This window comes from Anopheles aquasalis, chromosome 2 (genome assembly GCF_943734665.1).
Source record: "Anopheles aquasalis chromosome 2, idAnoAquaMG_Q_19, whole genome shotgun sequence".
Classification (NCBI taxonomy): Eukaryota; Metazoa; Arthropoda; class Insecta; order Diptera; family Culicidae; genus Anopheles; species Anopheles aquasalis.
The window spans coordinates 42,707,487-42,724,081 of NC_064877.1; the positions used below are offsets into that span (position 1 = coordinate 42,707,487).

At 50.7% G+C, this 16,595-nt stretch overlaps 1 protein-coding gene across 3 annotated transcripts in view; it reads right to left on the reverse strand.

Moving 5' to 3' along the window:
- LOC126573089 (inositol-trisphosphate 3-kinase A-like) overlaps positions 1-16,595 on the reverse strand; it is a 52,653-nt gene that overhangs the window by 26,243 nt on the left and 9,815 nt on the right. For 2 of the 3 annotated variants that reach the window (XM_050232935.1, XM_050232936.1), the window contains exon 2: positions 12,668-15,228. In XM_050232935.1, coding sequence (XP_050088892.1) covers positions 12,668-14,953 — 2,286 coding nt within the window. In that variant the 5' untranslated portion in view covers positions 14,954-15,228. Of the gene's footprint in view, positions 1-7,274; positions 7,613-12,667; positions 15,229-16,595 lie in introns of those variants that run through there. The other variant, XM_050232940.1, reaches the window with a different exon arrangement.

The following is a 16,595-nucleotide window of genomic DNA, read 5'->3' on the forward strand; positions in this document are numbered from 1 at the left end:
CCGTCCGTCCGTACGTCCTGGTCCTGGACCTGGTCTCCACCGTCTTCGTCGACCGTGGTCAAGTGCGACGAGTACGCGAAAATGTCTTGATTATCATATATTAAAGCCACCCCGGTATCTCGACGCAAACGTAACGGGTTTTTTAGGGGTGGGGGGGGGGGGGGGGGGGAAGCCCAGTCTGGTTCGCTTTAAACACATTTTAACACGATCTCCATGGCTCACCACGATTGGAAAGGGAAGAGCGCACCCGGTACCGCAGCGTACGATATCAAAATTATACGCATTTTATGCATTTCATCGTAATTTACGATCATCATTATGCATTACAAACGGAAATTTGATTCCAACCGATCGAAAAGGGCGCGTTACGAGGCTTGCCTGCGGTTGAAAGTTCATGCCAGCCAGTGATAATGATATTTCAAAAATATGATCACCGAGCGGCGCAGAACATGAGCTTCCGGTCCGCCCGGGAACGGAAGCACTGCGGCTACTGCGGAGGGAGAGGGCCCTCGAAATTTCGAGTTCCAGCTCGACCAACCGCCCCTTTAGCCTTGGGGATTGTCTTGGTCGCATTGTTAATGCCTCACGTTTCCAGGGACGACGCAGGACCCACGAGATCGGGACCAGTGTACTGCGATGCGATACTTGTGCGCCCAATAAAGTGAATGGAGCTGTCACTGAAGGATCGGTCTCTCGGTGTCTCGGTCTCCCGGTCCGTACTACTACTCGCGACCGAAGCGAAAATCACTGTTGACAGCTGCAAAATGTCAAATTCATCAAAAACCCATTAATCAACGCCATGTCGAGAAAGAGTTTTATTTCCATTTCTTTCTTTTCTGGCTTTTCTTTGTCTGTTTTGCTCTGGCTCCTCTGTGGGCAGCCCCTGCCACAGTTACTGTTGCTTGCCGTCGATACCACGACGCAGATCGGGGGACAATCGATCGATTGCGATCACGAGTCAAAATGGAACACCTTTTCGAAGTGGATTATCGCACAGGAAGGTGACGATGCTCCGTTTGTCACCGTAAGAGCCCAAAATTGGAGAAAAGGCTTTAAAAGGACATCAGTTTGCCGCACTGCGTGCATGTGACGTGCGTATGTGTGTCGCGGTGACAGATACAAAATGCCGGATACTGGTGCACCCTTCCAACTCCATTCATTTCACATTTGTTCGTCGTGTGTTGTCGATTCAATCAGTCCCAAGAGGTCTGTTCCCTGGTTACCACAATGTTCCCCACGAATTGTGCCACGACAAACATATTCTTTCACGAAAATAATTACCGAGCTTACCATATGCTGATAGGGTTGGGGGGGGAACGTTATCTGATTACCAAGCCACGACCGGGACACGAACAACGCTGGCAGCCAGCCGGTCAGCCAGCCAGCTAGCCGGTTGACGAGACCCTCGTCAGGGGCCACACTTTAGCCGTGAACCGATAATCATAATGATGATGTTGTCAACTGGGCATCAGTCATATGCTGCACACGGGCACGGACGGTGACCATTAGTGACGATGGTTAGTGACTGGGAAGTGCAGAGCCCGGATCCTGGGCAGCTGGGCCAGTAATAACATTTATTATCGCCACTTAACCCCGCATGGCCATGTTTGCGTTGCAGCCTACCGTACGGGCAGTAAAGTGAAAAATCTTCGAGATCCCCCCCCCCCCCAATCCAAACCATCTACTTAAGTCAACTTAAAAAACTTGAGTAATTATATAATTTTGACGTGGCCAATTTTCGGGACCGATCGCCAACCGAAGCGGAAGACGAACCGTATCATTTGTGAGACCATTTTTACAACAATGTTCCCCCCAAACGGGAACGCGCATAAATCAATAAACATTCCGACTAAACGACTACGGATCGCCGCGGCTCGTAAATGAATTAATTTTCGAAAAGGTTTATCGCGACGACGCCGAGGTACAGAGTGACGATGTGCTACTCAATGGTGCTACTGCATGTACTGCGGTTGTATAACTTCTTCTTCATCACCCCTCTCCCCGAGGGAGCCAGCCAAAAATAAGAAGAGTAAGTTGTCATTCAATTTGTTGATTGATGTCATCACCGATCCTGCCGGGCCATCGTGATGGGTATCGTGTGTTGATCGCAGTGCATTGAAACATATTTTCGGAGGCCTTTTTCCTTCTGTTTCGTACGTTTCGTTCGATTGCTGCCGCGAAAAGCTCCGATTTCACTCCGAATTTCGACAGCCGTCAATGTGAGTTCCATAAATTTCCCCCTTTCCCCACGCGGACAACTTGGCTGGTCCGCAACCGCAACGCGCTCCTGTAAGCTGCGAGGCCGAGTCGAGGTAAACGGCCAACATAAAATGTTAATCACCAAATAAACATGAAAACCAAATCCTTCCTTCTGCGGTGGCTCCCCTTTTGTGTACCAGGGGTGCGGGGAAGAGACGGTGGCGGCCGAGCGAGATCCAGCCAGCCCGTTGAAACATACCAATTGATCACTCCCAAGAGTTGGTCGGTCGATTGGTTTATTATTAAGCTTTCATGTGTTCCCGGAGAGGAGAAGGGGGTTTGGGGTAGCAGGTTTTGCGGTTCACATGTTTTATTAACGCGAAGCTGCTCATAAACCTTTGGTAAACTACGTAATTGATCAATAAAACAGTTTTCCTGAATTGGCGTTCGTTCAAAACTTTCGGCACAAAAACCCACTGGACGTGGTGTAGCATCCTCTGAAAACATCCGCATCCGCCAGCTCCAATGCGATGCAACGTGGCCATGAATTCGTCACCCGGCAGAACATGTGTCTTCTCTGGCGCTGCGACAGACCGACAACGGGAGAAACGAACGAAAAAAAAAACAGAGAAGAAGGAGAAGAAGGATCGAATTCACTCCAACCAGGGCTCCATCCATCCATCCATCCATCGTAGCGTTGTCCAAATTAGGATTAAATAAGTGCACCAAACGGCCGTTCGGGCTCTGGCTCTGGCACGGACGTGTCGGCCGTGCGCTAACTGCTGGCAGCCCAAAATTGGTGCGAAAAGGACTTCATTCGACGAGGTGGCGATTCCGGCGGCAAAGTTCAGTAGAGTAGTCAGCGTTGAGTTGAGTGTTAGCGCTGGAAACCACCGGACCACCACCAGACACCGCAACAACCACAAAAAAAAAAACCACCCCGAACGCAACACTAACGACAGCGTGGCGCACGACAGCCACCGACGGCGGCGAATGACGACCAAAATGGTAATTAGCGGTGGTTGGGTTATGCGCGAAAAACGTCGCGCAGGTCGCCGGTCACCGCTTTTACAATCCTGATCGCGCGCGCCAAGTCCACGCTGCTCTGCTCCGTTTTCTGCGCCGCAGCACGCGATCCCTCGGTGGCGGCAGTGCCAAAGATCATAAAGCCGTAGATTTGACCACGGCGTCTGTGCGTGGAAAGCGTTCCTTTTTAATTGATGCTCACCAGAAGAGCACCAACGGCCGTCACTGGTGACACCAGGAAGGAAGGAAGGATGGTTTTTGGCCTTTTAGGCAGCCGCTTTCAGGTGTGAGCAATTATGCGCCAAATTACGGATCCGTGGTCCGTGCGCACCCCCCGGGGGGCATTCATCATGTCGTAGGCGCCACTAGGGCCGCCAGGGTTAGGTGTCCCGATATGGGCATTCCTGAAATTAAACCTAAATCAACGTCCATTAGCCGGTGACAGTCGCCAGTGGAGCGAGCGAACGGGGGCTACCATCGCACGGCCACAATTGCCGACCTGCCATGGACTGTCATTTTGAGACATTGAAACTTTGGACAGTGGATTGGTTGGTTGAGGCGGGCTAGTGTCGGATCTTCTGACGATGACGTCTTAAGTAGGGTCAGACGCAGTGAACTGTCCGCAGGTCCATGGAATGCCCTCTCGAATGCGCAACCAACGGTCTGCCTGGCCTGTCCAGCTGGAGCGACTGGGCAGACTGGACTGGCTGGCTGGCCAGTGTCAGTTACTGATTTGTGCCAATCGGCAGTTAGGGTCATAGTTTAATGCTTCGTTAAATGGCATTGACATGGTGTCGAGGATCGAGGACCACGCACCACGCTTCCACACGCTTGTCAGATGCGCAAAGAAGTGGTCACTTCACTCCGCCTTCGAGAAAAACAAGGGGGACGACGAGAGACCTCCGAAGAACCCGAATCCATCATTCAGCAGTCCACCAAAAAAATGAACCGCTTTGTTCACCTTGAACTGTCTTGTGCGATGATGAGGTGTGAGATGAGGAATCGATCGTCACAACTTGCGATCATTGGCTCGATCGGGATGTGTGTGTTTGAATCCAGGGTCCAAGCGTAGGGTACGGATGCAAATGACCTGCAATCAATCTGGTCGCTGCCAGGAGAAATCGAATCGGCCTTTCAGCACCGTACTCCGCGTAGAGAGTCATGAAGAGGAGGTTCTCCTTTTGCTTCGTGCCCTCTCTCTCTCTCTCTCTCTCTCTCTCTCTCTCTCTTTCTCTCTCTCTCTTTTCTTCCTCTTCAGTCAGCATTCCAGGGATATCGCGGGAACGCGGCTTTCACGGATATTTCGTCGCGCGATTGCACGATCACCGCGTACCGATCGTGTGCCGCCCTTCAGACCGCAGTATCGACAGCTACTCACGACAACTGCATGCACGACGGGCATTTCCTCGAAATGCGTACTCGTTATACACAAGCAGCGTTCCATTCAGGATTTACGGTCTGATCTGATCTGAAGCGTGTTTCAAGGGTCACTTTGCTATCTTGCTCTCTTTTGAGGTACCACCTGATGGTACCTCAAGAAGTCAAAAAGTCAGCTCTACTGTAGTAGTGACCGGTTGAAAGGTCCGGTCCGGTGATCAGGAAACAACGTCACTCGATAACTACGCGTACGCTGGACAGCTTTGTGTCATCAGCTGTGAGGCTAATGCGTAGGGCAGTAAAGCGGTTCAAACCGCATTCGGCCACCGAAAGGGCTCCAGGTGTACTGAACATAACAAAGCACAAAACACGACAAAGCAGAGCAGAAGCGTGTATCGTATGCTGACCATCAGCGTAGGAAAGATCAAGTCGCTATCTCGCCTCACATGTTGACACACAATAGACAAGCAGAGGGAGCTACGATAGACTACGCTACGAGCACGACCGCATCTAGTCAACTCGATCGATTGGTTTGCGTCAAAACAAATTTAAATCTTAGACGAGACACAGCGGTCGACCGGACCCCTTCCCCCCTCAAAAACCCGAACCATTGTGTTTGTGTTCATGCTCATAACGCGGCGCATTGGGCCCAGAACACCAATCGCCTTCCATCCATCCATCCATCCATCCTTCCTTCCTTCCTGCTGCTGTTGCTGGTGGCCCCATTTCGGTCGTCTAGGCCATCGGGGCTACCATTTGGTGACGTACGCACGCTGCCGCCTGACTCTGAAGCGCGAGATCGTAGCGACTCTTTGTTATGGACCGGCCCGGTACCGTGCCTCATGAAGCCTCGCAGGGACTCGAAGCGGCCCGAGGTCAAGCGTTAAAAGGTCGAATGCTCGAAAACAAGCTACCCACGGTGGTGACAGTAATGGCGGTGGTAGTGTGGCAGCACATTCTGCGACGCAATTCTCACCCTGAGATCAGCTCATATAATTAACCGTTTTTAAGCGAACGGAAGGGACAACAAATGTTCATCCTTTCGCGAGAGAACTCGGTCAGAAACACACGGCCACACAACGAAATGCACGTCATCGAGAGCCTATAATGACTCCATCACGATCGTCAGCTTTGACGTTTTGAGCGCGTCGTGCTAATTCAAACCAAAGGAAAGTGGCTTCCGCTTGTGGGCTGCTGCTAATATCAAAAGCCCGCCAGTGCGGCCAATCACAAGTACACTACGCAAGAAAGTGCTAATGTCGGTTTTATGTAATGCGCACCACCACCACCACCAGTGCGCCAGACCACTAGGTACCACCATGCTTTAATTGAATTGTCATTAGCGTGCGCGAGTAGTGCAAGCAAAACACTCCACCGTCTTAAATGAAGTAGCAGCAGGAGCTCAGGAGAAGCTTTCCGACCTCGGTTGATGATGGCATATGGCCCCTGTCTGATATGACTGACATCTCCATTACTACTCCCGTAGCGTCATGACTAACGAGGAGCAGAACCTCTCTCTTTCTCTATCTTTCTTTCTCTCTCCAAGCTCAATTAGCTTCTCGGTGTCTATTGCGCGTTGCTGAAGGCAAATAAATAAAGCAACAACAAAAAACCTTATTACCACTCCCAGTAGCACTCGCCTTGGCACGGCAAACACACCGCAACATCCTCTCGTTGCACTTGCACGGCGCGATGCATCGCGCCGGTTTGGCATGTCAACAATTTGTAGCATTTTATCCCGGGGTGTGGAACCGTTTTAGGAAGCTTGGTCTTGCCCAGCCAGCCAGCCAGCTAGCCAGCTAGCCAGTCGAGGCCAATGTAGTGTGTCGTCCGCTGGTTTTGCTGGCTGGCCTCGGCACCATGGTGGTAGTGCACTACCTCGATCACGTCAAAACCGACAGACAGCGACCATGCAGGTGCTCGCTGGGGCTCGCGCACAAATACACCGCAACCCAACGCACACCGCACGCGCAGAGTTGCGCGGAGTGAAATCAATCAGCAGGAATGGTTGAGTGCGCGGAAAGAGTGGGAAAGAAAAGAAAACTGGTTGATATATTTCATAAATGTAAATTGATTATTACGATCACACACGATCGACAGGTTCGACGCATGCACGCACCCGCGGGGACACCCTTCTCCGTTCGCACCGGTCTGGCTGCTGTAGCCAGACGCAGCCACACGTGTGGTTGGCTGCGCGTCCCGGTGCCGCGCCGCGTTGCAGTGCCGAAGACCGAGGACACACGCGCACGCACACATAATCTCGCACATCTCGTGTGGCCACGGTTGCAGCGGGGAGCCTGACACACCAGGGCAAAGCAGCAACGCCAAGGGACGAAGGAACGGGCCAGTAGGGGCCCCGGCGAAGTAGCGAAAGCGACCAGCGGGTTGAATCGTTTTTTTTCTCTTCATACTACTCTCCTAGCTAATCACTAAATCTGTTTCAATTTGTCCACCATTACGTCACGCTCGGTGGTGGTGCAGTTGCCACCTTGACGCTTTCATTGTTTTTCTCGACGCGACGCGAGATCCACGAGCACCACGGACACTGAACACCGAGATCAAACCGCAGATCGAATCGGATTTTTCGGGAACTCCGCAGACCGATAACCGAATCCACGTTTCCAGCACAGGGCCACTAGCACGGAGCACGGTGTTTTTTTTTATCTACTTACAGCTTGAAGCTGATCGACTACTGCAGAACCACGAAAGGGCGCGTACCGCGGCCAGTTCCCGCAAAACGCACGCACACTCGTCACGTCACGTCGCCGCAAATACACGTCAAACCGTCGCGACAGCTCGGATCACTATGCGTGGTGATCGGGTGGCTCGCAGCATCCAGCCCGGCGGCCGTGGACGCTAAACCATTCCCGCTCGCTTCGCGCTCCGAACGCGGTTTGGGGTGACTCGGGCAGACTCTCCCGAAATGCAGCAGCAGCAGCCCTCTGGTTTGGCGGGGCGCTCTTGCACACCGAGAAGGCGAGCGTCGTTCTCTTTGCTCGGTGGTATCGTGCTGCTGCTGCTGATGCTGCTGCGGACCAAGAAACGGTTTCTCCTTAGAATTGACTCGCTCTCTCTCTTCCTCTCTCGAGGTCTCGTGTTTGTGGACAATTTGTGTTTCAGATGGTAATTTCGAGAACAGATAACTGATGAAAGTGAGGCTCTTACGATCAATTCAACCAAGAGGAATCGGCTACCCTTCCCCGCATAACAGCTCCGGTATGTATGGAAACGTATTCGATCGTTTAAAGATTAGATAAATACAGAACGTTGCAGTTACAGCTTCGAGAGTCTACGGTGTGCTCACTAGCTCACTGTAATAATTCAAGAGCGCGAACAACAGCGATCCCCTCCGAGAGCGGTTATCGAATCGATCAATCTCATTAGCACTCCAGGAGGAAGATTAATAGTGCAGGACGATTACTCGGTCAGTCAATCCGCTTTCCCGTCGTCTTCACAAATCATCCTACAGGACATGAACAGTTGCTGCTGCTGCTGCTGCTGCTGCTGCTGGTGGTGGTGGTGAAGAAAGTGACACCGAATGTTTTGAACCGAATTAGAGAGGAGCCTGGCTTAGCCCACTAGCTTGGCGTGGTATCAAATTATTCGAGCTAACCGAGGCAACGCTCCCTGCCGTGCGCTGCCGTGGTTGAATTTCATAAATCACTTGACCCGTGTGTAACCCTGCCCTCCACCTGCCGTCAATTCAATCGATGTTTGCTGTTTGCGTGGCCTGCCAAAAAATCTCGTCAACTTTGTCTTAATCGAGCGCTTGATTAGCGTTACACGGTTCGCCGGCCCCATATCGCGGCCCCTCCCAGTGGCTCCCAGTGGATTCCGGATGAGATCGATTTATCATTTTAACTGGAACAGTAACGTAAAGGGCGCACTGGCCGGCTGTGCGGATTGTGCGACTGTTTGTTACTGCTCTAACCATTACGGGATCACGTTTCGTGGCCGTCAACGCGGGAGTCTCTAACAGGATACCGGGTTTTGGGCGCGCCCCGGCTCCAAAATGGACTCCATTGTTTTTCACTTCCCGCCAAACAAGCAAATAAACGTCACAGCGCGACGCTCGTATGATAAATGTTTCTCTCGTTCCCGGCTGGCAGCCAGCAGTCGCAGCGCGAACGCAGACCAGGCAGTCTCCGGCTTCAGGAACGCTTCGCTAAGATCTCGAGCGCGGGCGCGCGAGCGTTCTGGTAACTACCACGGGGCCACCCCCTTTACTCACACCCACCACGGTGGGCCACTATATGTTTGACGAACGGGCGGTTTAGCATAAAGCGATGCTTTGTTTTTCGAGACTGTGGTCTGGCATGTCAAGGTTACGATTCTTGATTACCACTCCATCCCAGCCCACTCCACCCACCCTAAACCGTTTGTGTGAAGACTTGTGTGAAGCGTTCATTATTCACGTGTACTTACACCGGCAGTGTACTGAAAGCAGCTTGATGAGTCAGCAGCAACATCTGCTGCTGCAGTTGTTTATAAACCGAACGGGGAAGGCGTGAACAAAAGACTTCAACGCACGACACGGAACCGAACTCACCTGTAAGTAAAGCAAAAGGAGACGGGGGAGAGGAAGTGAGAAAGGTAAATCATTATTTTCATCCGTTCCGAATCGATTTCAATGCACGTCAAGTGGTGATCGGTTGCAATGATCAGTAAAGGGTGAAATAATTGTTTTTTTTTTTTGTTGTAAAGTGATTTTGGTGAAAGAAAGTTATTGCTTTTGTGCAGGTGTATCAGTGATGTCAGCTATGTTTGATTCCCTTTTTTTACTTTTTTACTTTAAACAAAAACACTGGGAGACTTAATATGAAACGTGTCAGCTGTTAGTTGATTGCTTATCGTCGTTCTCTAGATCCCGTTTTATACACTTTTAAATCAGATTTCGCTCTTACAATATCGTGCCTATAACTCTTTGCTGTCTTAAGTTCATTCTTGTATAGCTTCTAGTATTAATATCTTGTCATTAGTAAGTCAATAAATTAAAACTTAAATATAATAATAGCAACTGTAGTGATTAATAATTGTTTACTAAAGTGAGTTGGGTCGGTCTACACAGCCGGAGTGCGAGCGAGAGAGGCAGAGACCGCCACAAAAAAAAACCAAAGCTCCCACTATACCCCGCAAAGTATGCAACGCGCGTGCACGAACGTGAGCTTTCCCGTTTTCGTTACAAATTTAAAGTTTGAGCCGCACAAACGAGTCGATATCTAAAGATGTTTCAGGTTTTATTTTGCAGCAAAGCGAGTGGGTTTCTTTAGAAATGGACCACAATTCGACTCCCTTTCCAAAGAGCTATCCATAACAGAGAGGCAAAAATCGCATCCCATTATGAGATGATACCAAGAGCACGATTGCCACCATCCTCTGACGTCAAATATCTTATGTCTCTGAACGAATGTAGCATTTGTTCAACCGGTGCAATCGATCGACATTCCTCCATCCAGCGGTAAATCGTCGTTTTGCGTCATTCCTCGATTCGTTCTCTCTCCATTCGTTCTTTCACCCGCAGGGCGAGACCAGCGAATTGGCGGCGGGGATTATTCATTCCGTGGGAAGCCTTCTGCCTTCGAATTTGTCGTCACGCTTAATTATGGTTTGCCCGTAGTCTGGTGTAGCTGATTAGCGACCCCATTTCAGGTTGCGCGAGGTTTACCGGAAAATTAATTCATATGTCTGTGAACTGATTCCTTATCGAAAGAGGTGGAAGAGCACCCCTGGTTAGTGATAACGTCAAAAACGGTTGATTTGAATTGGTGGTTTGCAGTTATCGCAGATAAACGATACCATGATGCCTTGATACCGAATACGTTTCCCCTCGGGGAAGGGAACCAGTATTGCCAGTAGTCTAGCACGCCTTACACAACAGCAAAGGTGTCACTGGCCATAGATAGATAGTACAGCCACCGAGTCCGAGTGTATCATGTGTCAGAGGGAGGTTTCCGCGCGCACAACCACGGTCCATTGGGCACGGATGTTGTTGTTGTTGGCGATAGCATTCCGCTTCATACTGGAATCAAAGTACTTAACGTAAGCGAAGGCCTCGTCTCTGAAGCAACGCCAGGGATCCAACGGTTCCAACAAATCTTCACAAGAAAAGAATTCTCATTCTCTAGAACGGAGAAACGGTGAAACCGTTCCTTTCGCTCCACGGGTTGACACTACTACGAGTACGAATCATTGTACGGCTCCATCCGTGGGCCATCAAATTGATGCCGATGCTGGTACCCACATGGTGGTTCTTGGATGAAGTCAGCACCTTACCCGCAGCACCTAATTATTTATTAAGCTATTACGCCACGATATACCACGGTCTATAAGCTTCCACCTCCGCCTCCACCCGAAGGCCTCTAGCAAACGAGGGGGCCTCCAATCAAACGCCACTTGATGAGCGAAACCTTCTGCAATCCACCGAGCCACAACCAGTGCCATTGACGTCATTGGAGTCGAGCCGAGGAGCACGGTAGCTAGTTGGTGGCTGGGTGTTTCGGATACCCAAGCATTTTGCTTCAGTGCGGGCCCTGCAACAACAGGACCGGGCCTGTCCGGGTGAGGTCAGGGCTGCGATGAGGTGCTTGCTGCTGTCGCCGTCGAACCGCTAGACGGTGTTTGGGGTCCCCCCGTTTGTCTGGTTTGTGCTCTCGCTTTTACAAGACCTGTCCGCGAGAACCAGCCAGCGAGGGCTTGTCAGTCACTTGAACTGTGTTGTGGGTTTTGGATCATTTATTATTTGTCCAACGGGGACAAGCGCGCACGCCAGAGACTTCCGCCACGGCGAGCGGTTTGTTGTTGCCGGACCACATACACCAGCAATTCCCGGTGGCCGGTCCACCATTCCACCGCCGTTGTGACGGAGCAGATTTTCTTTCGTTAGAACGGTAAATGCCGGGCATGACTGGACCAATCAGCGAGATCCAGGCTGATCAACATTGTAATCTTGGCGTTAAAATCCCAACAATCAGCCCTCGTGGTCGCGGCTGCGGTTGCGAGCAATGATTGGATTAGTCATCGCCTTAGTCGGGCACTCTTGGAACAGGTATTGAGGCATAAATCACCTCGTCGGGCTTATCTTACCGCGCCAAGTACTCAAAACGACACAACTTTCAAGATCATCGACCACACCGATGAGGTATTCGAGAATAGTTACATCAAAACAAAGGTATGCCGTTTGCTTTTACGAAAAGCATTTTTACTATTTGTCAACATTTACCAACGGTCTAAATATGGCCCAAAAATCATTCGATGTGTGTCTCAAATCCAGCTGGATTATTGGGATTACGTGACGAGGTAGCGATTGACTTTAGTAAGACCGCTCCAACAAGCAGCTGCTCGAACGTAACGTAAACGATCTGTTGACACATCGGCAACACGATCAAAGTCGCGCGAGTTCATCGTCTACTTAACCACCAAGGAGGCCACGGGGGGGGGGGGGGGGGGCGGGCAAACAACAGTCGCGTGGTTTGTTGACTGTTGGAGGACTAAGGGAAATTCGGACCTCTGCTGACCCCCGGAAAACGGTGCAATTAATTGACACAAATATTCCTGGCACCTCTGTGTCTGTGTACCCTGTCCCGCCGGGAGCGCGCAAGGTCCCCTCGCAAGTCTCAGGCATCAATCTCCACAGTCACTTCAACAGCAGCAGCAGCAGCAGCAGCAGCAGCAGGCGGCCCCTGATATGAACCGCTAGGTCCCGCCTGTTTGCGCTCAGCTATGACGTCAATGGAATCGGGCACGGACGACGATTTACTGATTAGGCCGGTAGCTGGGGCACACGCAGTCCGTCCGAGTCCGTGGGACGAACACAATGATGATGATGATGATGATGATGATGTTGCACAGGCCTGGCCCTGGTACGGGGTCTCTGGACATTAGATTTGGTTTCGCTTTCGTTGCTTTTTTTTATTATACGGGATTATGTGTGTACGGTAGGTAAGATAGCTATGTATATATATATGTATAGGAATGGCCGCGAGGTCTAGAGATCTAGAGCTTATGATTGCTACAGTGGCCGTTTGCTAGAGTGGTGCTTCTGGCAGGCGGGCGCAGTGAGACTAACCTTTTGCTGTTTGCTGCAAATCCGGACGTCCGTCTCTTGCGATTGAGAACCAGCGGGCCCGGTCTCTGCGGAAACCTCCGTCACCGCCACCGACGATCCCTTGTTCGATGATGTTGATGACGTCGCCAACGATGGACTGAGGTTAGCGAGTTTCGCCCGAACAACGGAGTAACCTTCGTCCTCATCACAGCTAACGGTGGAACAGGTCGAACAGTCCGAAACCTTTCGCTCTGGCGTCCGCAATCCACACTGATACTCGCAACCATCCAGTGCGCTGATCGATGATCCACAGTAGTTCAAATTACTGCACGAAGAGGCCGCACTGATGTCTGACTCACAGTCGGCCGATCCACGGCGCAACCGGTGCCGCCGGAAGTACTCGATCTCCTCCAGGGTGATGCCACACATCGTATCATCCGAGTAGTCCGAAACAACGACCGACGGTGTCCGAACGTACCGGACGCCCTCTCCCGTGTCGCTGATGTAGCTTTGGGCCGATTCACGGCGCGATGCGGACGTACTGGGTGGGCAACCGAGTTGCTGCTGTTGGTTCTGGTGCTGCTGTTGATCTGTATCGACGGGCAGTTCGATGAGTTGCGCCTCGAGAATCATTTTGCTGCGCACTACCGTTGGCAGGTGGTCGGCGGTACCGCTCAGTGAGGCCAAACTGTCGGTGGTCGTTGTCGGTAGCATCGAGGGTTCCGGTACGGGCAGCAGTGCCGATCGGAGTGGAATATCGGACACACCGAGCGTCAGGCGGCGTGCCTTTCCCACGTTGGCCATCATGTGTTGCTGCTCCTGCTGGCTGAGATCCTCATCGAGACCGAGGGCCGAGTCGGAGCTCGCCGAACGGGTCACCTTCTCCCGGTGCTTCATGTTGTCCTTTTCGCCGTCTTCTTCCTGTTGCTGCTGCTGCTGCTGCTGCTGCTGCTGCTTCTCCTCTATCCTCGGACGATCGGCTTCTTCGTCACTGCTGGAACCAGAAGGACTCTGCTGGATACTGCGCCAACCTTCATCCGAGGCTGGACTATCCGGGTTGTCCTCACGACGATGGTGCTGTGCGACGACGGTTCCGGAACTGCCGTCAGTTCCGGTTGCTGGTGGAGTGATGGCCTGCGACAGGTCGATGATAGACGATGCCGTGTAAGACGACGGTTCCGACGATACTGACACAGGTGGCCCCGGTGCGGTCGTGCGTATGTCGCCACTGAGCACCGTCGTCAACAACGACGAAGGTGGCAGGGACGAAGTCGAAGACGACACACTCTTATCTAATCGACTTTTATCGCCCTCCCTCACCACAATACTGCTCATAAATCTTTGCATTTCAGCCTCCTTCTCGCGGATGATATTTGCGTACAGCTCGATCAGTCGCTCGACGCACGGAAATCGAATCACTTCCGCCTGTCCCCGTGCCCAACCGCCGGCTGCTGCTACTGCTGCTGCTGCTGCCCCCGGGGCGCACTGTTCCGCCGACCGCCACTGACCACCGATCCGGGCGGCCTCTGGCTCGACTAGAACGACCGATTCCACCGTGGAAGGTGGACTCCGCACGTCAAACATGCACGTCGTCCCGTCCAAACAAAGCCGACTGTAGACAACGGTTTTCCGTTGACGTTTGGTAAACCTGCGTAAGCTCGGAACCTTAAGACCGGTCCCGTTAGTACTACGGGAACATTCGGTGGATGGCATCAGTAGGTTGGTACCAGCAGCAGCAGCACAAGCAACAGCAGCAGAACCGCTCGCACTGCCACCATCCTCCATTGTGGCCATCTTATCGGAACATTCGTAACATACGTCGCCTTCCGTGCGTACTGCCCCTCGGATACACCGAGTAGCGGTCGGTGCACCACCAACAACACTGCCACTGCCACCACCTTCCTCACTACGAGTGTGAGCGAGGGGACTAGAAAGGCGGGTTCCGTCGGCGGTGATAAGACGGTGAGCGTCGTTGCCACTATCGCGCCCACTGTTGACTGTTACTTTGACGTCAGCATGGGTGAGATTGGTGGTTGGGGGTTGGGTGCATTCAAACTTTCCTATCAAACCGCACACCACACCACCCTCTAGACCGTCGCCGTTCCTGTCACCGTCGGCAATCGGCGCTGGGCGGTCGGGTGGATGCGCTGGGCGGCTGCTGATCGGTGCAATCGATGATGATTTGTCCCCCAACACGGATGGTGACGCTGGTGATGATGCTGCTGTTGTTGTTGATGATGAAGATGATGATGATGATGATGGTGGTGGTGGTGGTGGTGGTAATGGTCGTGTCCACCTGTAGGCCATCGCCCAACGGGAGAACCGTTCGGCAGGCTTATCACCACACTGGCGGCGATCGGTTGATACCCGGCCGACTCATCTCCTTCTAGACTCGTCGAGTGTCTAGCGTCTGCAGCACTTTGGTAGAAGGAAGCGGTCTTTGTTGGGCAATCGCAGGTTACGTTCAACTTTTAGTCACTTTCTGGGAACCAAAGGGAATGGCCGGAGGGTGGACTCATTCGATCACACGCTGGATTCGGTTTTTGTCGAAATAAATATATTGTCGAGGGCTGATAGGAGATCTGGAAGTAGAGCGTGAAACGAAATAGATTAATGATACAGAAGGAATTGATGCAGTACGTTTCAAACTAAAGGACGGTTGCATTTCTAATCTGAACGCATAAGGTCAGCGATAAGTGGGGGTAGCTTTGGCGGAAGTAGTTGATGTAGTGTCAAATTAATGCTTTATTAGACTATTAGATTCAATTAATTTCTTGCACACAGGGACCTATTCATCATTTAACAATTTCGTAAAAGCTATTAACATCGATGATATTAGATGCTGGTTGGTTGTATTAGATTGTTTGAATCGAGTTTGTTTTCAACACTGTTTTCAATTGTCAATACTTTAAATACTTATGAAGATCACCTTTTCTGTAAAATTCCTCGTTAAATTAGAAATTTTTAACAGTCATTTTCACCCAGTAAAATTATTATTTTTTTTAAATTGATTATAACTACGAGTTTAGAATGTTATTTTGACAGTACGATATATTTATAATTTCTCTCATTTGTTTTTTATTGTGGAAAGAGAAATAACCAGAGTGAAATTGTAATTTCCGGTAACGTTTGAGATCAATACAAATGATTGATGTTGCACATCTGCTAGAAGCTATGCACTTTTCATTGAACTAAGTATCAAATTGTTAACGTGAGATGGCAGTTTTCTTCTTCAGTATTCCATTTATTACTACTTTCTCCAATTTGGCTTATCATCAATCAATGAAACCTTCATTTGAAAGCAAGAATCAATGCCAGAATTCTATAAGTAATCAATATAACATCAGCTATTTACTTACTGTTAATTGCTTGTAACACATCGAAAAACGCAAACAACAGACACATTCTGACAATCTGCTTCAGATAGATAAGAAACACACAATATATTTCTTCCACGAGCAAACAATGAATACAAATATGATGTTTCTAATAGTGCTGGCGAAGCAATAGCAGCGTATTTACTTAAAACAACATATCTGAATCGATGTTAAATTTTAAAAAGTACTCTCCTCTCAATCATTAATGTAAGCAAATGTCTCTCACCACGTCATTATTTTTTTTACGTTTTAAATGCAACGCTCGCTACAAACAACGGGCTACAAAGTTTCCAGAAATGTTTTGAAATGTTTTGACAATTAATGCAACCGATAATGCAGCTCACTAGTAGCTGCAGCATCAGCAGCAATGGGCGCCGGTCGACCTTTTCCCCTCGTCGGGGGTTTCCCTTCATCGGCCCCCTTCTGGAACGGATTCGGTTTCCACGATTTCCGATCCGCCCTCATTTCCCATCCCATCCGATTCGCTGCTGACGTTGAACCCAATCTAACGGAACCACCTTCCCAGCTACGGTGGGTGGGTGAAGGAAGCATAGAATCGAAAAGATCTCAAA